The sequence below is a fragment of the Carcharhinus amblyrhynchos genome, chromosome 7 (assembly GCF_965287045.1).
Source record: "Carcharhinus amblyrhynchos chromosome 7, sCarAmb.v2.hapA, whole genome shotgun sequence".
In the NCBI taxonomy this organism is placed as follows: Eukaryota; Metazoa; Chordata; class Chondrichthyes; order Carcharhiniformes; family Carcharhinidae; genus Carcharhinus; species Carcharhinus amblyrhynchos.
In genome coordinates this window covers 30,924,301-30,948,980 of record NC_137330.1, presented here as the reverse complement: position 1 = coordinate 30,948,980, position 24,680 = coordinate 30,924,301, and the positions used below count along the sequence as shown (strand labels likewise).

General features: G+C 41.6%; 1 protein-coding gene across 7 annotated transcripts in view; it reads left to right on the top strand.

Annotated features, from left to right (window-relative positions):
- Positions 1-24,680, top strand: part of pxdn (peroxidasin) — a 235,530-nt gene that overhangs the window by 164,472 nt on the left and 46,378 nt on the right. For 3 of the 7 annotated variants that reach the window (XR_013886990.1, XM_080192072.1, XM_080192071.1), the window contains 11 exons: positions 890-961; positions 3,397-3,468; positions 4,469-4,638; positions 7,665-7,782; positions 9,721-9,890; positions 14,615-14,887; positions 16,683-16,799; positions 17,635-17,793; positions 19,533-19,645; positions 23,183-23,339; positions 23,746-23,854. Coding sequence is in view for 6 of the 7 variants with exons in the window: in XM_080192072.1 (XP_080048198.1) it covers positions 890-961; positions 3,397-3,468; positions 4,469-4,638; positions 7,665-7,782; positions 9,721-9,890; positions 14,615-14,887; positions 16,683-16,799; positions 17,635-17,793; positions 19,533-19,645; positions 23,183-23,339; positions 23,746-23,854 (1,530 nt within the window). In the remaining variant the exon portion in view is untranslated. Of the gene's footprint in view, positions 1-889; positions 995-3,396; positions 3,469-4,468; positions 4,639-7,664; positions 7,783-9,720; positions 9,891-14,614; positions 14,888-16,682; positions 16,800-17,634; positions 17,794-19,532; positions 19,646-23,182; positions 23,340-23,745; positions 23,855-24,680 lie in introns of those variants that run through there. The other 4 variants (XM_080192074.1, XM_080192073.1, XM_080192075.1 and 1 more) reach the window with 3 other exon arrangements.

Here is a 24,680-nt window from a genome sequence, read left to right as displayed (position 1 = left end):
GACAGTAGGACTAGGGGGCACAGCCTCAAGATAAAGGGGGGGCAGTTCAGAACGGAGTTGAGGAGGAACTTCTTCACTCAAAGGGTGGTGAATCTCTGGAATTCTCTGCCCGTTGAAGTGGTGGAGGCTGCCTCGCTAAATATTTTTAAGAAGCGGGTTGATGGGTTTTTGATAAGAGAGGGGATTAAGGGTTATGGGGAGAGGGCGGGAAAGTGGAACTGAGCCACGACAGATCAGCCATGATCTTATTGAATGGCGGGGCAGGCTCGAAGGGCCAGATGGCCTACTCCTGCTCCTATTTCTTATGTTCTTATGTTCTTATGACTCATTTGGAGTTCTGCCTTCAGTACAGTGAGATTGCTGAATAATAAAGTCACGCTTTGGAGCACTTCTCCAAAGTACAGCACTTTGAGTATAAGCAGAAAAGTATATTGTTTATAATGAAACAGTTTGTGCTTTGGAGATGATGATTTGAAGTTTTGCAGTGAAAGCACAAGAAGGAAAAAGTGTTGTTTCTGCAAAATGTAATACATGTCAGAGCATTGGCAATGTTTATATTTGCTTTTTCATATGAGTGCAGAAAAGTAATTACAGCATTCGATCTTTTGGGATGGCACTAAGATAAGCAGCGTTAACTGTTTTTTCTGATTGATTTAAGCTTATTTAGTTTGATGGAAAATACATGAATTCAACAACTTTTTCCTCATGTTATGAAGCTTCAATTTTCGTTTCTTAATTCAACATTTTATACAAAAACCCAGATTTCACCATTTGAACCATGTGGCTGTTATTAATTCACAAATGACAAAATAAACTATGCTACAATACTTATTTTTTTGCCTGTTAAAAGTCAGAATGTGAACTGGATTTTCTATTTATTTTTCAATAGGTATCTTCACTTCAATCAAATAGAATCTTTAGAACCAGAATCCTTCAGTCATCTCCCAAAGCTGGAAAGGCTGTGAGTGCTACACTTTCCTAAAGCGTTTAATAGGTAACCTCTTTGAGAAAAGATTTACAGGGTATTGACAGCCAAGCCTGAAATTCCTGAGAGTAAAATTATGCCAATTCGGGGTATTGGAAATGACAGGTTTTACAAGTTCACAATTAAGTTGAAAGAGTTTTAGGAGCAGATGGAGTGGTTCCAACAATATTAGCTCCCAAATAATTCGGATTCACTTACCCCCAATCCCAGGGTTCAGTACCAGCTCATTCACCTGGCTGCCCGCCTCCTCCTATCAGAGTTCGGTACCACCCTCATTCACCTGGCTTCATGTGAGGTGGAACTGCTCTTTGGACCGGTACAAAACAGCATTTGTGTTTGTGATTGTCAGTTAGAGGGTGATTCTTGTAAAGAAAGAGGTTCACTGTTAAACGTTTAGCAAGAAGAAAAAATGCCAAAAGAAAAGGGAAAATTAAGAAAGCTGTGCGATTCTTAAAGAGGGGCTTTAAAATTAAGCCCCTCTTTAGAATTCAGGTGCTTTGTATATTTTGTGTTTCCGCCCTTAAAAATTAAGTCAGTGTTTTATTGTAATTTTTACAGCCAAGAACTAACTTTGAAACATAAAAGCTGCTCTGTTGCTATGATTTATGATGAAACATCTATTAGAGTACTGAAAAAGCATTTTGCTTTCAAGGGATCCAGTGTTTTCCCCATATGTGCGTGTGAAAGTCCCATGAACATCTTTCATTATGACCTGAACAGCTGTGTTGTCAATGAAATACATCAGTCGCAACACTGATTACTAGTTGGGGATTGACTATAAAGGCTGAAAAATTAGCAATGTTATCTCAACTGCAAATGTGGTTGGTTGTTCTGTCATACTGCCAGAAATCTACTTGCCACTTGTCTTAAGTTTTAAAAAAAAGGTGTGACCTTTACCTCTCTTGGGAGGGATGCGTGAGTGTGTGAATATAATATAAAGAAATAAAAGAATTAATAGGAATTGCAGATATTAAATGTATTTATACATATATGTACACACGCACATAAATGTACACACTAACCAATTCTGGAATGGGCAGTTTAACTCAACAATTCATTTATTGAGGTGGGTTAATGAATACTTTGAACTTCACATGGATATCAACTTCAGTAGAGGCACTGTTTTTTGGAGCCATTTTGAAAAATGCAGAAAGGTGATGAGATGTTTCTTGTCTTCAATAGTAGTAAAGTCTTAATGAAGACAAAGTTTGCAGTCTGGACATTGTGTTCACATAGCCCCTCTTTGCAGTTCAGATGATCTCAATAGACCTTCATGGGGCCCATGAATGAAATCTAGAGCCAAGCTACAGGATAGATTGGGGTTTAGGAAGGAAAAATCATTGCAGAAAGTGAGAGCCGATGCTAGGGTTCAGGCCTGCAGTAATTGGGTTGCATTCTGCTAAGCTAAATGATGGAATTATCATCATTCCATGTGGCTACGCTTGATCAAAAGGACATTGACAGCACACAGGCACTTGATGGGAAATTCTGCTATTTGTCATTGTGCATGGATGGAATTTTTAATATCTAGGCCTATTGAGTGAGAAGTTCAAATCATGTTAATTGTCTAAAGGATGAACTGATGGCTGGCAGGGGCCTGAAGAGACCTGGAGGAGTGAACCTGTAAACTGGCCACTGGAATTCTTCCCAGTTGTCTCTAGAAAATGCATGATGCCCATATAGTTGTCTGTTGGGCAACAAGAAGCTTGTCAATGCTTTAGTTAAACTCCAGCAAAACCTTTAGGTGCATCCCAAAGCTACCCTTTGGGCAAACAAATCTGGGTGGGAAAGCTGAGGTGTATCCCAATGCAAAAATGGGGTGCCTAACATGTCTGTTCATTCAGAACATTGTTTATCTGGATTTTTTTTTAAGTGTTTTGGTTGGAAAATATTGATCAGTTTCCTACATCTGGTATGGACATAATGGACTGAATGATCTCTAACCTACACTTTATTATTCTCAGAGAAACACCCACTGATTACGTATAATATTACCCTTCAATATGAGTACCAATATTATATTTAAAATGAGCTAAAGGCTAAGTTAGGCGGAATCGGCATGTTACCACTTGTGAGGATGCAGCAAATTGTGTACATGGAAAAGTCTCCTTAATAATTCAAAGGATTTTAAAACTGTGAACTTATTTATATCAACAAAAATGCTTTATCAAAATTCCATTCCATGTTTGGCCCATGAAACAAGTATTTGGGCACAAGTTATTTCACCTGTTCTTTTTCATTGTTTATTTACTTGAATTTTAAAATCAGAAACAGGAAGTTGAATTTCTGAATGGTTATGGCTTGACCCATTACTGCTAACTAGCAGATTCATTCATTTAAAACGAGTAAATGTTTTTAATGCAATAGATCCACAGAAAAATGATATTTGGCTATTTTATTTTCTCTTACAGTTTTTTGCACAACAATAGATTGTCGCAGATTTTACCAAGAACATTCAGTCAGTTAGAGTCCATGAAAAGACTGTAAGTAGGAGAAACTAGCTTTCTTTATGAGATGGTGGGAAAGGGAGGAATGGTAATTAATGGAGCAGTACAGCATAAGGAAGCTTTACATTTGGTCAATGCTAATGGCATACATAAGGGTAGAGTGTAAATTCGGTTGTTTTACCAGGTGAAGAGACAACTGGGGCAGAGTTTCCTGTGTCTGAATCATAGAATCCTTGAGGTACTGAAGGAGGCCATTCAGCCCATCAAGCTTGCACTGACAACAGTCCCATGCTATCCCTAACCCCATATATTTACCGTGCTAATCCACCCCCTCCCCCAAAGCTAGGGTCAATTTAGTATGACCGGCACAACTTTGGACTGTGGGAGGAAACCCTTGCAGACACAGGGAGAATGTGCAAGCGCCACACACACAGTGACCCAAGCTGGGAATCGAACCCAGGTCCCTGGCACTGTGACGCACAGTGCTAACCACTGTGCCATCCTAGAAGCATAAAACTTCTTGAAGCACAGCGTAAAGTGAAAAATCAGATTATACACAATGCACATCCATAAGAGAGGTCCCACAGTTATTCTATACGTTAGACTAAGTGGATGAAACATTAGATGGGTTCCTTTACGTGCCTGTGATCTTCCCCATCCTGGTTTCCTGCATTCATTGCAGCCATGCAATCAGGAACAATAAAACTACCCCAATGCATTTAACTGGTAACTGTAAATAATGCAGTCAGTATTCAAGTACCCTATATTGGAGTGTTTCACAGATATCGGGGAGTAATTTTTTGATATGGTTTTGATTTGACTTAGACGTCAATGATTTAAATAATTCTGAAATTCCAATTTGTTTTGCAATCGTGCAAAGTTACTTTAATATTGAAGGCTTCATAGACCTTATTGTGCAAATATCTAAGTTTTGCTTACAAATAATTTTCAAGAACTCATCTATTAAGTAATATAGGCAAAGAAATGCATTTAAAATATCAGCTTGTCTTCACTGGAAGCTACTTCTTTTTAATAGGAGATTGGACTCAAATAGCCTGAATTGTAACTGTGATCTTATGTGGTTGGCTGAGATGCTGCAGCAGTATGCTGAATCTGGTAACACACAAGCAGCAGCTACCTGTGAGTATCCCAAAAGGCTACAGGGAAGGTCCGTTGCCACAGTTACACCAGAAGAATTTAACTGTGGTGAGTTTCAGCTTGGGCAAACCCATTATAGATCACATTGCTATCCAGGTATTAAGTTATTGGTCATTAGTGTAGGATTGATTTCCCTTTTGAACGTTTTTGTCTATTTTTTAATACTTGAATATGTTGCTGCCAAGCTCCCTCCAATAAGGGGCTTCTTGAGAAAGGCTGGCTGTGTTTGTCATAGTCAGAGTTATGTAAAGCAGTCACTTAACAGCAAGTCTAACTTCACCGGTATTGAAGCTGTACTATAGATACTTGTTCAACTTGAATTCATTTACCATCTTTACTGTAGAAACTTTCAAAGACACGTTACAGGTAAGCATGAGGAGAATGGTTATTGAGTCAGGAAGGGCAAGATTAGGAGGGGTGTCCAAAAGCTTGGTGAAAAAAGATGAGGTGAAATTTTTCCAGAGGTCAGCAAAGGGAAAGCAGCATCAAGTCGACCGACGGCAATCGTGGCTGTTCCCACCATATCGTGCAACGTGTAGTGTGGAAAACTTTCATTCGTAAGTTCCACACCATATTGCTGATGAGGCAGCTTCAGTTTGTCCACCTCGGCATTGCAATCAGCAGACCATACCAGCTACACAAACTGCCAAGATTTGATGAGTACCAAGAAATCTCTCCTTGGGCCAAGGTTGTTTTCTTGCAGTGCAACAGGACATGGTGTAGACACTTGCTGATTTCCATCAATATCAATGCCAGAGAATGATGGGGCTTCTCAAGGTCACTCCAGTTGCCTTTGTGTTCCGAGGAGGAGGTCAGGGGCCATCAGGCACCCACAAGGAGGAGGATCAGCCAGTGCTCACCCTGGGGCCAGACTTGAGGAACTCAGTTTGAGTAAATTGAGTTACAGCTGAATGGCCCCAGCTGCAATGGAGTAATGATTACTGATATCTTTGCTCTTGTCCACCTCCAGATACCTCTTCCCACCCTCCCTTCCAGTGGAACCATCAGTCTGTGATGAGTGCCCATCCGTCCACCGTTCTCCCTCAGGCTTCCCTTCTCCATGAGGCCCCGCTAAGAAGCAGCAGAAGGCAACTTCAGGAACACCAGCTGGAATTTTACTGTCACACCCGTCACAGGAATCGGAGTGGGTGAGGGGTGGACCATGGAAAGATCTATTGACCTTGGGTGGGATTTTATGGTTACTGAGACTGTGTGTAAAATCCTGCCTACTGTCTTTCATGCTTGACAATCTCCCCCTCCCCCAGAGTCTTCCCCCAGAGTCTTCCCCAATTCACCCCTCCCCCTCAGTCAACCCGAGCCAAACCCCCAATCTCTTCCCCCACCCCCCTCCCAGTCTCATCTCTCCTGAGTCTCCCATATAAACTGCAGTCACCCACCTCATCTCCCTCCAACTAGGACCCCAGTATCCTTTGATTAAGCCCCGGGTAACCTTTCAGTGTCACCCAGTCTCCCCTGAGTCAAAGTTGATGGCTCCCAGTCAGTGCCACTACCCCAAGTTAGTTCACTTAATACATGAAGCCGTTCTGCCATTGCTGAGCTCATCTCTGAGCTCCCATCAGAGGAGTACTTGCCAGGTGCATGCCTTTTAAAGCTACTTATGATTTGTAAATGGGAGGGAGGGGGGAATCGCAGCAAGATTTCATGCTGACATAAAATGTAACTTTGACCATCTCTCGCTATTTTCTGCTCCTCTGTTCCTCAATCCGTCTGAAGCTGACAGGAAAGGAAAATCCCAGCCAGGAGCTTTAAAAAGAAGAGAAATTGAGGGAAGGAGTTGCAGTGGATAGGACCCCAGGGACCTGAAAGTCCATGCTATTCTGGTGCTTGAAGAGAAAGGAGCAGGATCAGAACAATGTTAGAGGGTGAATGGCATGTTTTAGTCTGAGCTCCTGACTCATTAAGTATTATGTTTTACAAACTTGTTACAAGTAAGCAGCTGATCACCCTTGTCTGGATCGCTCAGCGTACAAAAGCTCTGTGAAGCGCCTTAGGGTGTTTTTCCTGGAGGAGGAGCACACCTCTGGGAGCTCAGAGATGAGTGCGGCGATTGCAGAGTGGCTCAACGTATTGAGGGACTTGGGGTATGGCTCTGATTGGGAGTGATCAGCCTCTGACTCGGGAGACTGGGGTAATGCTGAAAGGTTACCGGGGTCCTAGTTGGGGGAGACCAGGTGGGTGACTGCAGTTTATTGGGAAGACTTAGGAGAGATTGGAGTGGCGGGGGGATGGTGGAGGGAAATTGGAGGTTTGACATGAGGGAGATTGAGAGTTGACTGTCCAGCATGACGGGCAGTGGGTGGGATTTTACAGTCTCGCTTATCCAGAAATCATAAAGTCCTGTGCGACATCAACAGACCTTTCCATGATCTGTCCTTCACCGGCTCCAATTCCCATGATGGTGGGGTGGGGAACAGCCAGAGTTCCTAAAGTTTCTCTATGTAAAAACTCCTTTTTAATTGTTGGATTTCTCCTGAATTCAGCTTCTCTGCAGTGAAGTATTGACCTTTGAGTTGCCCTGCAATAAGGCGAACAAGATTTCAAATCCTTGTTACTGAGAATCATGGACACAGACCATATTCCACTGTACTTTTGACATAACACATCTGTTCTCCCATATGCTGCACCATGTCCCTACATTTTAATTGTTGTACTGAAGGCACAAAGATTGGTTGAGAGATTTCAGTGTTATCCTGAACATCAAATGGATTGTTTCTTGGAGCTTGAAACTGCTTTAATTTTAGCCTCTGCCATTTTGTTTTAATTAAGATTGGGAAAAGTTGATAGAACTGAAATCCTTGAATCTTTTAACAGTGCTGGAATTTTACAGTGGTCCGCGAATGCATTCTCTGTCTTTAAATTTATAGGATCTGATTTTTGTTTTGTTGTTGGCTTTTTTTCATTTGGTGAACAGTTTTTTTTGCCAATAATTTAATATTGGATGACGAGCTTAGATCAGAAGTAAGCTATGTTAAAATAAATGTGAATGTGCAAAATGATCTTTTTCCCTTGTTGATATTGGAATCTATTTTAAAATTTGTTCTCAATTTGCATAGAGAAACCACGAATTACAACACAGCCACAGGATGCAGACGTAACATCTGGGAACACTGTGTACTTTACCTGCAGAGCTGAGGGTAATCCAAAACCTGAAATAATATGGCTGCGCAACAAGTAAGTTGATGCACAATATTTTTTGTTTACATGGTTATTAAAATGAAAGTCTGAAATGATGGTGTACAAGTAGCTCAGTCATAAACCCACTCGTGCACTGTGATTCGAGGTAAAGTTCCCAAGTTTGGCTTGGCTCAACTCTCTAATGTTCTCACAGTTACTTCATGAAGCCTGGCAGAATAGCAATAGCTGTTCTACTTTGTTGGGTGTCATTGATAATTTAGTGACAATGGCTATCACTTATGATGGGGAAAATCACTTGAAATATGGTGCTTTTTGATAAACAACTAAGTATTCTTCTTGCCCCATGTGGTGGAGGGTGAAAATAGGTTATTTTCATACAAGGCACCAACGTCAGTCTTGATGCATTTCATTTGATTGGCATTGCAGTTCAAACTCTTGTCCATGCACCAGAAATTAAATCTATGCTGAAATTCAGTAAAGGGCTTAGATTAAAATGAAGGACCAGGGAATGAATGGTACAAATGAAATTCAGCTACCATCTTGGCAAAAGTTTAGAATTTTGTGTTTTTTGCTATATCAAATAAGATATACCTCTGCTTAAATAAACCAGACGTGCTGCAGTTATTAATGGGAACACTTGTGTCCAGTCCTCTTTCGAACAGAAGAATTGATCTCAAACAAATGAGTGCCAACTTTGTTCAGTTGATGCCACTCTTGAAATCTGTGGGTTTAGCTCTACAGATTTCAGCGTGTATCCTGCAGTTCAGTTCAGCACTGAGGGATTTCTACATTACGAGAGGCAACAATCTTTCAAATCCAATGTTAATCAAGGCACAATCTGTAACAGATTCCTTGACACTTTTCAAAGTGCAAGTTCCCCTGTATTTTGGCTAACTCTTTTCAATGAACAAAAATGAAGCCCAACCTTTTCCAACGTTTTTTAGCATCTACTTCCTCGTCGCTCTGTAATCATTTGCTGTGGTTCTTCTGTCATGAATCCAATGCAACTAAACAGATTGGTAACCTCAGGAGCATTTTAATGGAACACAGCATATTTGCAAAACAAGGTAGTCCTGTGAGAAGTTGAGGTTATTTGATAACTGACGCACAAGGCAAGGCCCCAGTGCTTGTGTCAAGTTGCAAATTCCAGAGCCTGTGATGTATTTGGAAGAATAAATGGTCATTTAAATAACTCAGTTGGATTACGGAAAAGTCATGGAACTTTATTTCACCCAAGATGCAGATATCCTGTTACACCATCCTGTGGCAAATACAAATGCTGAGACTTAGTTCCTCTTTTTACACATGGAACTTACTGGCACAAATAGGAAATCACAAACAAATGAAATTTTGTGTTTGTCTATGTGGCAGTTATTCAGCCAAATGTGTTTTAATTATTTCAATCCCACTGATCTGTTTAATCCATTGCTTACATATTTGAAGTCATTTTGCACTGCACCAATCTTTAACCTGATGTTTTGAATGTGGATTACCATCCCTCAAATTTTACCCAGAAAGGAAATGTCACTAATTAAAATGAATGGAAAGTAATTGAATAAATTGCTTTCCTTTGATAGTTGCTGTTGAAACATTATTGTGGTGATTCCTGAGCTTGTTAATTGTGGATAACTCAATGTAATGATGGTTATCAGCCAGTGCGCTTGTATAGATATAGTCACAAAGGAGTTTTTGAATCAATACCATGTGTAATAAAAACAAAGTGTGCTGGAAAAGCTCAGTAAATTTGACAGCATCTGTGGAGAGAGAGAAGTAGAGTTAACGTTTGAGTCTTCAGATGCAGGTACCGTGTATACTGTAACCAGTGGCAACTAATAACAGAGGCCGAGTTCTCGCCTCTTTCACATCTCTTGTGTTTTTTTTCACCAAAGTAATTAAAGTCCTTTAAATTCCACTGTTAAAAGTTTTATTTAAATTTACAATTACTAGGTGATGGATGCTTTTGCCCCCTTACAGCAATGCGTTAGATATGAAGTACAACCCACGCTTAAACCTGCTGGATGATGGCACTTTAATGATTCAGAATACTCAAGAGGATGATCAAGGTGTCTACCAATGCATGGCCAAAAATGTAGCAGGGGAGGTGAAAACTCCTGAAGTTATTCTTCGGTACTTTGAGATACCAGGTGAACCTTCTTGTTTTAAATCCTGCCATTGGATGATATGTGTGTATTGGGATGGTGGGAATGGCACTGGTGTGGGCAAGGGAGAAAAAAACTTGTGTTTTTCTTCACTATCGTCTCCTTTTTGCTCTTTACTCAATTACTATCTGTTCACCCAGTCAAAAGGGCCTTGATATGCGCCTCCAGCCGAGCCATAGGCCATAATGCACGTTGACAAAAACCACAGCTTGTATATGACAACAAAATTTCTCCTGTGAAATCCCCAAACTACGTAGTCATGCAGTCACAAAGCTTTGTGGCACAGATGTTTATTCAATTCCAGGGAACAGTTCAGTCTTGATTGACTGTTGAAAATTTTTTTTTGCAGCAGATGCAACTTTTCAACAAGCAGCTGGGTCTAAAATTTGGCATGAGTAGGCTGTGTTGGAAATCATTTAAAGCCTTTTCCCTCTCACAAAGAATTTTATATGTAATCATGCATGAGTGACCTCTGCACTTACCCCCAATCAGTTGTATCTTGACAGAGTTGAAAGTAAGTCACACAAAGGTGTAGCAGGAGACTGAATGCAGCAAGACCTGGATGCTTAATTCTTAAGATTTTACAAAGTGAAGGAGTCTTAAGGGCTGATCACTTTCTAAAATCTAGTCAAGTTTGCATTTAGCATTTAACTTAACTAATAGTGAATTGTAGTTTCATAGCCCTAATGGTAAGCCAACTCACTATTTAGTTAGAACTGGTTCCCTATCCAGCAATTTCTGACTCAATTCACTGGAATTTGAGCTGGTGTACGTACAGGAGGCTTGGTAGATGCACAAAGCAAGTCACACAAAGATGCATCTCGAGACTGAGTGCAGTGAGACTTAGTGCTTAACTATAGGAATTCAATGCAGTGAGGGAAAAGGTGCTTTTCTTGCACGTTACAAAAAGGAATGATCCAATAGTGGGAGTTGCAAGCAGCGAGACTTGAGACCTGAAGCCTGGAAGCATTAACCAGATAAGCAGCTAGGTGAATTTGAAGTGTTTTCTCTCGACTCGGTCAGTAGTTTGAACTGGTACTAGTAGATAGGTAGAGTCCTTGCCATTGATAACTGAAGTGCCTGCTTCAAAGCCTATTTATCTTCTGTGGAAAATCAGATCCCATGAACTGTGTTGTACGTGATAGTTGACAATTCTCCTTTGTCTAAAATGCTTTAGCCAGCATAACTTCTTAATCATGAAAACTTTCCTTTGGGGTTTCTGTTCAGAGCCTACTGACCCTCAATACAAGTAGCATTGAAGCTGTCGGTCTTTGTGGGTATAGTGGAGCCACCATTCATAAAGCCAGAGTAAGGTGATAGATCTGCTTTTCCTTGCATTGGATACTGAATTTGTGGGAGTTTCTGAGCAAAGAGTTCATATCGGTCGCATTAAAAAGTTAGACAGCTTCACCTATATGCCTAATTCTAAAAGCTACGCGCTCTTCAACGCTCTACATTGGGAGCAACATTGAAGTTTTGGGACTTTAAGTTTCCATTCAGTAGACTGTATAGAATTATTTTATATATGATGAAATTTGTTTTGGAAGCTCAAAGATTCACAGTACATCATACTGTGTGCAAGTTTTCAGAAATTACACACAGTTGTGCAAGATGTCAGGATCCCTGTGGAGACAGCTAACTTATTATAAAGAAAGGTGTCCCCACCCTGAGACTTGTCCATCCATAGCTTCATCAGTTTACTTGGTAAGGCTTCCCTGGTAATTATAACTTCATCAAGTTCCTCTGCCCCTTTCACCTACTGGTTTACAGCTATGACTGGAATGTCTTTTGTAAAATAGAGGCAAAATATTTGTATACTTATGTCATTTCTTTATAAGAACGTTAAAAAAAAGGAGCAGGAATAGGCCATCTGGTCCTTTGAGCCTGCTTTGCCATGCAGTAAGGTCATGGCTGAGCCTTTTGTGGACTCAGCTCCACTTGCCCGCCTGCTCACCATAACCCTTAATTCCTTTACTGTTCAAAAACTTATCTATCTTTGCCTTAAAAACATTCAATGAGGTAGCCTCAACTGCTTCACTGGGCAGAGAATTCCACAGATTCACAACCCTTTGTTTGAAGAAGTTCATCCTCAACTCAGTCCTCATCCTCAACCAAGTATAGCCCCGGTTTACTCAGTCTCTCCTCCTTTCAACTCTGGAATCAACCTAGTGAATTTCCTCTGCACCCTCTCCAGTGCCAGTATATCCTTTCTCAAGTAAGGAGACCAAAACTGTACACAGTACTTCAGGTGTGGCCCCACTAGCTCCTTATACAGCTACAACATAATCTCACTGTTTTTTTTAGCTCCATCCCTCTAGCAATGAAGGACAAAATTCCATTCGCCTTCTTAACTACCTGCTCCACCTGCAAACTAACTCCTTGTGATTCCTGCACAAGGACACCCAGGTCCCTCTGCACAGCAGCATGCTGCAATTTTTTACCATTTAAATAATCCATTTTGCTGTTATTCCTACCAAAAATGGATGACCTCACATTTACCAACATTGTACTCCATCTGCCAGACCCTCGCCCACTCACTTAGACTATTATCCCTTTGCAGACTTCCAGCATCCTCTGCACACTTCATTCTGCCTCCCATCTTAGTGTCATCTGCAAATTCTGACACACTACACTTGGTCCCCAACTCCAAATCATCTATGTAAATCGTAAACAATTGCGGTCCCAAGACTGAGCTCTGAGGCACACCACTAGTCACTGATTGCCAACCAGAAAAACGCCCATTTACCCTCCACTCTTTGCTTTCTGTTAGTTAACCAATCCTCTACCTGTGCTAATACATTATCCATAACACCATGCACCTTTTATCTTATGTAGCATTTTTTGGTGCGGCACCTTATCAAATGCCTTCTGGAAATCCGGATACATCACATCCATAGGTTCCCTGCTGTCCCCTGCACATGTAATGTACTCCAAGAATTCTACCAAATTAGTCAAATATGGCCTTCCCTTCATGAATCCATGTTGCGTTTTACCAATGGGACAATTTATATCCAGATGTCTCGCTATTTCTTCCTTGATGACAAATTCAAGCATTTTCCCTACTACAGAAGTTAAGCTAACTGGCCTGTAGTTACCTATCGATGGGCTCCCCATTCTCACATTCTAGAGAACCAACACACACTTTAAATGCCTGTAGAAACTCTTGCTATCTGTTTTTACATTCCTAGCCATCTTCCTTTCGTACTCTAATTTCCTTCTTCTGATTTAACTTTTTAGTTATTCTCTGCCATTCTTTATATTCCAACCAATCACTTGCCCTGCTACTTACCTTTCTGCAATTAAATGCTTTTTCCTTAAGTTTAATGCTTTCCTTAACTTTGGTTTACCAGAAGGAAATGGAGGCTTTGGAGAGAGTGCAGAAAAGATTTACCAGGATGTTGCTTGGTATGGAGGGTCTTAGCTATGAGGAGAGATTGGGTAAACTGGGGTTGTTCTCCCTGGAAAGATGGAGGATGAGGGGCGACCTAATAGAGGTGTATAAAATTATGAAGGGCGTAGATAGGATCAACAGTGGAAACTCTTTCCCAGGTCGGAGGTGACGAACACAAGGGGTCACAGGTTCAAGGTGAGGGGGGCAAGGTTTAACACAGATGTCAGAGGGACGTATTTTACACAGAGGGTGGAGGGGGCCTGGAATGCACTGCCAAGCAAGGTGGTAGAGGCGGACACGCTGGGATCATTTAAGACTTATCTGGATAGCCACATGAAAAGACTGGGAATGGAGGGATACAAACGAATGGTCTGGTTGGACGCATGAGCGGCACATGCTTGGAGGGCCGAAAGGCCTGTTTCCTGTGCTGTATTGTTCTTTGTAACTATAGATGATAGGTCCTCCTCTTAGAAATTTTCTTTTTAGTAGGAATATGCTTACTGAGTATTCTGAAATATCCCCTTAAATGTCTGCCACTGCTCATCTATTCATCTCCCCTTGAGCTTCGTACTCCAGTTCATATCAGCTAGCTCAGCTTTCATGCCCACGCAGTTGCCCTTATTTAAATTTAAACTGCTAGTCTTTTACTTACTATTCTCCTTTACAATTATGTGGCAATGCTGGCTGGGCTGGCCACAGTAAGAAGTCTCACAACACCACGTTAAAGTCCAACAGGTTTGATTTCATTTATTATTGTCACATGTATTAACATACAACGAAAAGTATTGTTTCTTGCGTGCTATACAGACAAAACACACCATTCATAGAGAAGGAAATGAGTGTTACAATCGTAGCTAGGGTGTAGAGAAAAATCAACTTAATGCAAGTAAGTTCATTCAAAAGTCTGACAGCAGCAGAGAGGAAGCTATTCTTGAGTTGTTTGGTACGTGACCTCAGATTTTTGTATCTTAATCCCAAAGGAAGAAGGTGGAAGAGACAATGTCTGGGATGCGTGGGATCCTTAATTTTGCTGGCTGCTTTGCCAAGGCATCGGGAAGTGTAGACAGTCAATGGATGGGAGGCTGGTTTGCATGATGGATTGGACTACATTCACGACCTTTTGTAGTTTCTTGCAGTCTTGGGCAGAGCAGGAGCCATACTAAACTGTGATACAACCAGAAAGTTTATTTGGAATCATGAGCTTTCTAAGCTCAGGATGTACATGTTGATTCGATTGTACAAAGTATTGACTTAGAATGAAGTTCGTTAGTCTGTTTTAAATGAATTTGATGGTCTTTTTTTCTTCTCTCTTAAATAGCTCTGCCTGCTTTTGTAATTCAGCCGCAAAACACAGAAGTATTGGTCGGTGAAAGTGTTACTTTGGAATGTAGTGCAACAGGAAACCCTCAGCCCCGGATCACTTGGACAAGAAGTGATGGGTCTCCTTTACCCCTGGATCCTCGTTATACCATAACTTCCTCAGGAGGACTCTATATACAGAACGTGGTACCAGAGGATGGTGGGCAATATACCTGTCATGCAAACAACAATCAGGACTCCATTCAAGCAAATGCATTCATCATAATTAAAGGTGTGTGACAGAAGTGCCATTCTACCGTTTAGAGAGCAGGTATTTATCAAGTTAGGATGTATTTAGATCCATCTGAGCCGTGTTACATTTGTATGTAGTTACAGAGGGCGAGAGGTCCCTGCAAATTGGCAAAGGTCAGTGATGGACAGGAAAAGCAGTGTTGAAGCTTACAGCAATGGTGGCTTTCTCCACCACGTGGTGCAATACTTTGGGTGGGGGGGGAGGTTGAAAGTAAAACCTTCAAGGATCAGGTCCCATAATGTATCGCATCCGATTTACCCGCCCCATCTGCAACTTAGACAGCAAAGGATTGCGACACCATTTTTAAAAGCTGCTCCATTGCGACACCATTTTTAAAAGCTGCTCCAGTGCAGAGGCAAACAAAGCATTTCATCCTGGGCACTTCCCCCAGATATGACCCCCTCCCTCGTGAGCGCCTCAGTCACCTGAGATCTGCTTGCCAGTTGCAAGCCTTGGGTGAAGTTGTAATTTTTGCAGTCATGCCACCATGGATGGATTTTGTGACAGGTGGGGGAGAATGTTTCTGATGTAGGGGCCTGATATTGAAATGGTAATTTATTATAATGAATAATAATAAACACCCTGTCACTGATGGGGAGAAGTGATTATCACATCACACTCATTTACGCCAATGTTAAACGTGACCTTCCAGTTCTCCTGATGATATATTCTGCTCCCATTGCTGAACCCATTTTACATGAACAGGAGCAGAAAATCCCAGCCATCGTTTTCACAGCAGCAGAACAACCCATTCCACTCAACAGGCAACACAGGTGTTCTAGCCTCCTTCATCTAACCTCACCAACATATCCTTTTATCCTTTCCTCCCTCATGTGTTTATCTAGTTTCTCTTTAAACACACCTGTGATATTCACCCCAACTGGTCCTTGTAACGAATTGTCCCATTCTAACCACTTTGTGCAAAGGTGTGTCTCCTGAATTCTCTATGTTGGATTTATGGATGACTATCACATATTTATCCCTTCAAGTTCTTATCTCATCAACAAATGGAAACATTGTCCTCTGTGCCTACTTAATTGAAACATTCCATTACCTTAAACATTTCTGTCAGATCATTCCTCAGTCAAAAGCCCCTAAAGCCTGTTCAATTTTTTCTATAGCATATAACCTCTTAGTTGTGGCATAGTTCTAATAAATCCATTTTGCACTTTCTCCATAGATCTCCAGTGCAGTTGGTGGCATAGTGGTTAGCACTGCTGCCTCACAGCTCCAGGGACCCGTGTTTGATTCCAGTCTTGGGTCACTATCTTGTCTGTGTGGAGTTTACATGTTCTCTCCCGTGTCTGCGTTTCCAGGTGCTTCGGTTTCCTCCCACAGCCCAAAGATATGCAGATTAGGTGAATTGGTCATGCTAAATTGCCCCTTAGAGTCCCAAGGTGTATAGGTTAGGAACATTAGTGGTTACGGTGGGTGGACTGGGTAGGATTACCTGTTGGTGGGTCGGTGCAGACTTGATGGACTGAATGACCTCCTTCTGCACTATCGGAATTTTATGATCTGTATCCTTAGTAATTAAATGGAACCCAGAATTGTTCATAGTGCTGCAAGTCTGGCTCATCCAAGGTTCTGTACGCACCACACAACTTTCCTGGGTTTCAATTCCATCTTTCTCAGAATGCATTGTTTGCCTTGGTTTTTTAAAATTCTTTTCTAACATTTGATTTATTTCATTCCATTCTAGTCACGTATGGTATGGTATGTATGTATGTATTAAAGTTGTGTTTTTTTTTAATCTGCCACTTTTTATCTGTAGCTCCACCTCAATTTACCGTCCTGCCACAAGATCAAACTGTTGTTGAGGGCCAGGCTGTGGATTTCCATTGTGAGGCTGAGGGAAATCCTGCTCCAGCTATAGCGTGGACTAAAGGAGGTAATATGATGCACCAAGATAACTTGCCATCTAAAGTCAAGCTTGAATTTGGACTCAGCAACTCTGTCCAAACAAAAGCAAAGTCAGTTCATCATTGTGTCTGATGTCAGCTGTTGGATTGTGGGCAGATCTCATTTGTTTGCTTGCTGTGTAGAATAAAGCCTGTGCCCAATGTACTGAGTTGTGCTTATTATTAGCTAAACAGAAAATCTTGAATTTGATTTTGCTGACTGAGGGATTTAGTTTTCTGTTCATGTAAGCTAATGAGTGTTTAATATGACGGGGGCTTTGAGATCTAATTGTTATATTTTGGTTCTGTCTTTATCGTTTGGCTCAGTTGCTTTCCTTTTGTCCTGAAATAATTGAAATAATGCTGCTTGCCCTCCCCCCAGTTTGCGATGTCAATTGCAAATTGTGAAACGCTGGTTCGACATTTTTGTGCAGAGTTCACTTTCGTTTCATCCAGCAGACAAAGATCAGAAGGGGATAATTTGCACGTGTGTCTGTTTTCAGCCACAGATCATTATCCCAGAGGAGGCATCAGTTATCCTTTTGTTTCTCTCCCCACACCATTTATAACAGGAACCCACTGGTTTTGTATGTTTACACACTTTGGGTATGGGAATTATTGGCCTCGACTAAATTGCTTGGGTCACCACATACACTCCATAAACCCATGTGTTGCTGATATTGTTGACATATGTCTCTTTGAGTAACAAATGGGCTGACTTAGTGTTGTGTTTTTTTTTAAATCTTGTGCAAATAGTATTGCCACACTGGTCACAGAAATCTGCTTAGTTCTTGAAGCGTAACAGAAATCCTCTTTGGCTTATAGGCAGTCCACTTCCTGGGGACAGGCGGCTTACGGTCCTATCCACAGGGACACTGAGGATTTCCGGAGTCGCCCTTCATGACGAGGGACAGTACGAATGTCAAGCTGATAACATTGTTGGTGCTCTTCGAGTTGCAGTCCAGCTAACTGTACAACGCCGAGGTACTCTTCAAATCCACTGCTACAAAATGAATCACAAATTATTGTTATTAACTGTAAAGGAACTTTTTGTTAAACCATTTTTGTTTGAAAATCTTAGTGCTAACTTAGTAAGAAAAGTGATGTTTGCTCTGTTTTGTTGGCCCATGTGTTTGCTCCTTTTACATTTAATGTTGTTGCGCTAAGTTTAGACATTTTGGGTCAAATGGGTTCTTGAATTGAAATCTGAATTCCTAGTCCTCTATAGAATTAGAAAGAATATACTAACAGTGATGGACAGGAAAAGACCATTCAACCTGTCCCACAACAGTGATTTCTGGTTAATTGCAATATGTATATTTCCAACCTCAGCAAAAGCCATGAGGCAAAGAATACAATAGAACCAAGGCCAACCAGCAGTTGATGTCGTATACATGGATTTTAGTAAGGCATTTGATAAGGTTCCCCATGGTAGGCTCATGAAGAAGATAAGGAGGTGTGGGATAGAAGGAAATTTGGCCAATTGGATAAGTAACTGGCTGTCTCATAGAAGACAGAGGATAGTAGTGGAGGGAAAATTTTCAGACTGGGGGCCAGCTACCAGCAGTGTACCACAGGGGTCAGTGCTGGGTCCTCTGCTTTTTGTGATTTTTATCAATGACTTGGATGAAGGGGCTGTAGGGTGGGTTAGTAAATTTGCTGACGACACCAAGATTGGTGGCGTAGTGGATGAGGTGAAGGGCTCTTGCAGGCTGCAAAGAGACATTGATAGGATGCAGAGCTGGGCCGAAAAGTGGCTGATGGAGTTTAACTCTTATAAGTGTGAGGTGGTTCACTTTGGTAGGACAAACTTGAATGAAGATTACAGGGTCAACGGCAGGGTTCTAAGGAACACGGAGGAACAGAGAGATTTTGGGGTTCGTATCCACAGATCTCTGAAGGTTGCCACTCGTGAAGAAGGCTTATAGTGTGTTAGCATTTATTAACAGGGGTTTCAGTTGAACAGATGTGGGGTTATGCTGCAACTATACCGGATGTTGGTGAGACCACATTTGGAATATTGTGTTCAGTTCTGGTCACCTCATTATAAGATGGATGTGGAAGCATTGGAAAGAGTGCAGAAGAGATTTACCAAGATGCTGCCTGGTTTGGAGGGTAGGTTTTATGAGGAAAGGTTGAGGGAGCTGGGGCTTTTCTCTTTGGAGCGGAGGAGGATGAGAGGTGACTTAGCAAAGGTTTATAAGATGATGAGGGGGATAGATAGAGTGGGTGTGCAGAGACTATTTCCTCGGGTGGATGTAGCTGTTACTAGGGGGCATAACTATAAGGTTCATGGTGGGAGATACAGTAGGAATGTCCAAGGTAGATTCTTCACTCAGAGTGGTTGGGATGTGGAATAGACTGCCTGCTGTGATAGTGGAGTCAGACACTTTAGGAATTTTCAAGCGGTTATTGGATAGGCACATGGAGCACTCCAGAATTATAGAGAGGGGATAGCTTGATCTTGGGATTGGACACAGCTCAGCACAACATTGAGGGCCGAAGGGCCTGTACTGTCCTGTAAAGTTCTGTTTCTGTGTTCTATGTAACCAGATAGGAATCAATCTACAGAACAAGTTTGGAATGTTTTGGCTGTTTTATCTTGTGGGGCACAGATGTGGGGTCACTTCAGGAAGAAAATATCACAGTAAAGTTCCTAACTACTTCTGTTTGGATCACCATAACAACATTCTTTTATTCTCTTTCCTTATTGGGACCGTCAGTAACACTGGTCATTACGAATGTCCCAGCTGATCTGACCGTGGCAGCTGGGTCTGATGTGCAGATTCCCTGCAGTTCTTTGGGTGAACCTGAACCAACTGTAACCTGGAGTAAGGTAAGTGCGAACCTTGATACAACCTGCTTGAGGTAAACCAAGCCACGTTTTTAAAAAAAACCTTTTCTAAAGGCCTCACGCATTAGACATGGCCTTCCTCCTAAAAATGAAACTAAAATCATCATGCGGCAGCATATTTACTCTGAATGCTATTGCTGAGCATTCTGCCTGATAGGCAGAGGTTATAAGCAGTGCTAGGGACCCAGGTTCAATTCCCAGCTTGGGTCACTGTATGTGTGGAGTTTGCACGTTCTCCCTGTGTCTGTGTGGGTTTCCTCCAAGTGCTCCGGTTTCCTCCCACAGCACAAAGATGTGCGGGTTAGGTGAACTGCCCCCTTAATGTCAGGGGAACCAACTAGGGTAAATGTATGGGGTTATGGGGATAGGACCTGGATGGGATTGTAGTGGGTGCAGACTCGATGGGCTGATTGGCCTCTTCTGCACTGTAGGATTCTATGCGTTGTAGTTCCTGGGTTTTACTAGGATGTATACATGTTGGAAGATAGGAAGCTGGAAGGACGAAAATGATTTAGGGTTTCATGTCAAGAGGGGTGGGATGTTGTTACAGTTTCATAAAGCCCTTGTTCGATCGTGCCTGGAATATAAATTTAATTCTGGGGTTCATGCCTTGGGGAATACATTGCCTTTGCAAGGCGTGCAGTGCAGATTTACAAAAATGATATTGGAGCTGAAAGGGTTATAAGGGTTACAAGTGTGAGGTCCAATTCAGGTGGGAGCTATAAAATGGATGGCAGAACCATCAGAAGCATAGACACACAGACAGACCTGGGAGCACAGGTCAACAGATCCTTAAAAGTGGTAGTACGGGTGGAAAAGGTAGTGAAGAAAACATATATGGCCTGCTTGCCTGCACTGGCTGGGGCATCAAGTATAAAAGTTGGCAAATTATGTTAGTTAGATAAAACGTTGGTTAGGCCACATTTTGGAATACTGTGTCCAATTCTGGTCACTACACTACCATAAGAATGTGGAGCCATGGGGGAAGTGCAGAAAAGAGTTACCAGACGTTGCTTGGCATGGAAGGTATTAGATATGAAGAGAGATTGTTCTTCCTGGAAAGACGGAGGCTGAGGAGTGACCTTTATAAAATTGAGGGGCATAAATAAAGTGGGCAGTTGGAAACTTTTCCAAGGGCAGAAATGACAATCACAAGGAGCACATGTTCAAGGTAAGGGAGAAAAGGTTCAGCAGAGATGTTCAGGAAAAGTTTTTACACAGAGGGTGGTAGGAGCCTGGAATACACTGCCAAGTGAGGTGTTAGCAACATTTAAGACTTATCTGGATAGGCACATGAACAGGCAGGGTATAGAGGGATGCAGGCAGTTGGTCTAGGTAGGACAACATGATCGGTGCAGGCTTGGTGGGCCGAAGGGCCCGTTACTGTGCTATACTGTTCTTTGGTAGTTTGTAAGAACAGGTTGCATAGACTAGGATAGTTTTCCCTTGAGTAATCAAGATTATGGATTGATCTAACTGAGCTATTGAAGATGGTAAAAGAATGCAGTCGCGTTAAGTAAAAATAATTTATTTCCCCAGTGGGTTGTCCAGAACAAGTGGCCACAACCTGAAAATTAGAACAAGGCTTTTCAGGGATGATGGTCTGAGACAAATCGTATCCCCAATACACCATTAGCTTAGAATCTTTAATCAGTGGCTTAAACGGTGGATAGTTTTTCCTGTGCTCTCATTGCACAGTTGCTTCTTAAGTCCCCCTCTGTTTCTCTCAATACAATCTGGGTGTTGTAATCTTCAAAGTGGGATGAGTACTGAACATCAGATCATACCTTTCTTTCCTGTATGGAATTTCTCATCAGGAGCTGGAACTTAATGTTTTTCTGTGTGATTGTCATGTGACATAGTTTGTTAAGAAGTTCTTTGATTTGTTCAGAGGAAGTTCGATACTCCCGCAATGCATAATTATTTTTCTCGTCTTTTCTACTTCCTCTGGTCTAGGCCTCTCTCTCTCTCTCATGCCTTCCCTCCCACCTCTCCAGATCCACATGAATGTTCTAGGCTGCAGTCGAGCCCAAGGGACATTTGTTATTCAAAAATGGTGAATTAAGTTGTGGCTCAATTGGTAGCAGTCTTGCCTCAAAGTTATGGATTCAACCTCTGTTCCAAGCGCTGCCGGCAGTGGAATTGTAGGGAGGTGGGACAGGGGTGGGGGGCCGGTGGGTGGGTAGAGGCTGTGGCTGTATAATGCCATGGATGTCTTGCTCGCTGCCCATCTGCCTGCCCCTTCACCACAATTTTACCAGCAATGGGGAAGGCTTGCCTTCCTCTGGGCCACTTGAAGTCCTGCCATGCCCAATTGATTCTGTCCTAAAAGCTTTCACTGCATGGCCTGGTTGTGGCATGTGCCATAGGGATCCTTTTGAAGATCCATGACTTTGCCTCACCCTCCTTCCAAGGATTATACTTTCTTGACAAAATGCCCTTTAGGGTGTCCTCTGGTTATGAAAACCATGATATAAATACAAGAGGTGGCGCGTGATTATGCTGCCTCACAGCACTGGGGATCTGGGTGGATTGGCCACGTTAAATTGCTCTTAGTGTCAGGGGGATTAACAGGTTAAATGCTTGGGGTTGCAGGGGTAGGCCCTGTGTGGGATTGTTGTTGGTACAGGCTCGATGGGCCAAATGTACTCCTTTTGCACTGTAAGGATTCCTTTTTTTAAAATTTTTTTTGGGTATTGGTGCCATCTTAGAGTTATGTGAGTCATTTGAAAATAGGTTATTAGACGCTCTGTTATATGTGTTGATGTTACCTGTGTGCACCGGTCTCAAGATAGAGAGGAAGATGATGAAAGGAAACTGAATTAATTTGACCAACTAGACCGTGTCTGTGATACTGCTCATTACTCAGAAATGGTGGCCCTCAAAGAAGAATGTCTTACATTTCAGACTGATACTGCTTGATTTTGTTTGCATTTAATCATTTGAATGCTTAATTTATCCAGTTATCAATTGAACCATGAATGATTATTTGAGTAAGCTATGAATTTTCTGCCTAATAGATGGAGTTGTGGACCTTGAGATATATGTTTCTATAGTGTGTTGTCTCTGAGACAATGCTTTGATGTCAGGAAGGCCTTTAACATGCAAGATTTTTAATTAAATAAGTCACTAAATTTTGAGAGTTAACTAACAATAACCAACTTTGTTAGTTATTTTCATTTGCATACTTTCAGCCTTGTTACCATTTAGCAGTGATCTGGTGCAGTAATTTTGCTGTGTATGTCCTGGTAACGCTGTTATACTGGAAAATCTCAGTCGAATATATTTCCTCACTTTTGCAGCTCTAAACCTGAAGTGGTCATTAATCTGGCTTTACACTTTTAGCAAGCCTTGGTTCAGTCAAAAAGTACAAATCTACCATTGCACGTTGAGTGCCTCTAATCTGCAGAAGCTGTCAGTCGATAATCTGCTAAGTTATATCAAAACATTAGCTGAAAGAATGCAGGCCCTGTCAGGGCTGTGTAAGTATACATTAGTGACGCAGTGTTTTCAATGTAGGATGGAATTCAGATTACGGAGAGTGGAAAATTCCACCTTAGCCCTGAGGGATTTCTTTCAATTCGCGATGTTGGACCTGCAGATCAAGGACGATATGAATGCGTTGCCAGGAACAGCATTGACCATTCTGCTGCTAGTATGCTGTTGACTGTGGTTGGTAAGTTTAATAAATGGGCTTGCAATAATTATGATATTACTAACGTTAGTTGATGAGACCATCTAGATGATTTTTTTCCACTTTGTTAACCAAGTAGCGAAACACATGGATGCCATAGGCACTTCCTTGCCCTTCCATTCCCTTTTTGATTTGGTGTTTTTACTAAATTTTGCATTTGAACATTTGAGTTAAAAACCAAGGCCTGGATCGTCCCCTCAGGTTTGAAGGTTGACTACAATGAAGGTTATGTGTTACGTTAAAATAAATAGCCCAAAATAAGCAAGCCGTTTTTGGAGTGAATGTGTGGAAGTTTTTATTTGAAGGGGAAAACTTACTGTTGTTGATGCAAAATTATAATGTTGCCTAAAATGCCTAAGTTATGTCTAACTCCCTGTTATCCCACCAGTCCCAGACATTGTTCGAAGTGGAGACACTTTTGTTGAGTCCTCAATCAAAGAAGCCATTCATAGTGTTGACAGTGCCATCAACTCCACTCGCAGAGATTTATTTGAAAGGTAAAATAAAGCTCTACTGATATATCACATATCCTGCTGGTCTGTTGAGCATGCCTCTGGAATTTTTTTTTCAAAGTTTGGATAATGGTTTTTGACTGGTATGCAGAATTTTTTGTTTTAATTCTCGTACCTTTGGAATTTTCATTTGTGGTTCCCTCTACTCCTCCCCGCCCCCAGCCCCCCACCAAAAAAAGTGGTTCTCAGCTGAAAAGTTATTGGAAATTATTCATGCTAACAAATCACTATAGTTATTACCTATTCCAGAAGTACTTTAGTAAGTTCCCCATCCCTTTTGAGACCAACATTGTTTACCTCTTCAGCAGCCCTCATAGGCTCCCAGATATATCCAAACCTATGAAATACACACTAGTATCTATTGTCAAGAAAGAATAAACTGTTAGTGATTTTTTTTTTAGATGTTATCGTGGGCTGCACAGTAGTTAGTACTGCTGCCTCATGCCAGAGACCCAGGTTCACTTCCTGACTTGGATGATTGTCAGTGCGGAGTTTGATCATTCTCCTAGTGTCTGCGTGTGTTTCCTCCGGTGCTCCGGTTTTCTCTCACAGTCTGAAAGATGTGCTGGTTAGGTGCATTGGCTAAATTCTCTGTTAGTGTATCTGAACAGGCACTGGAGTGTGGCAACTAGGGGATTTTCACAGTAATTTTATTGCAGTGTTAATGTAAGCCTACCTGTGACACTAATAAATAAACTTTTAAATGAATGGAATGACATAAATAAAACAATTGTGTTCAGAAAAAAAAAACATATAACCCACGGAATTTGGCTTGATATGTAAGGTGTTGCAAGTGGTGTGCAAAAGAAAA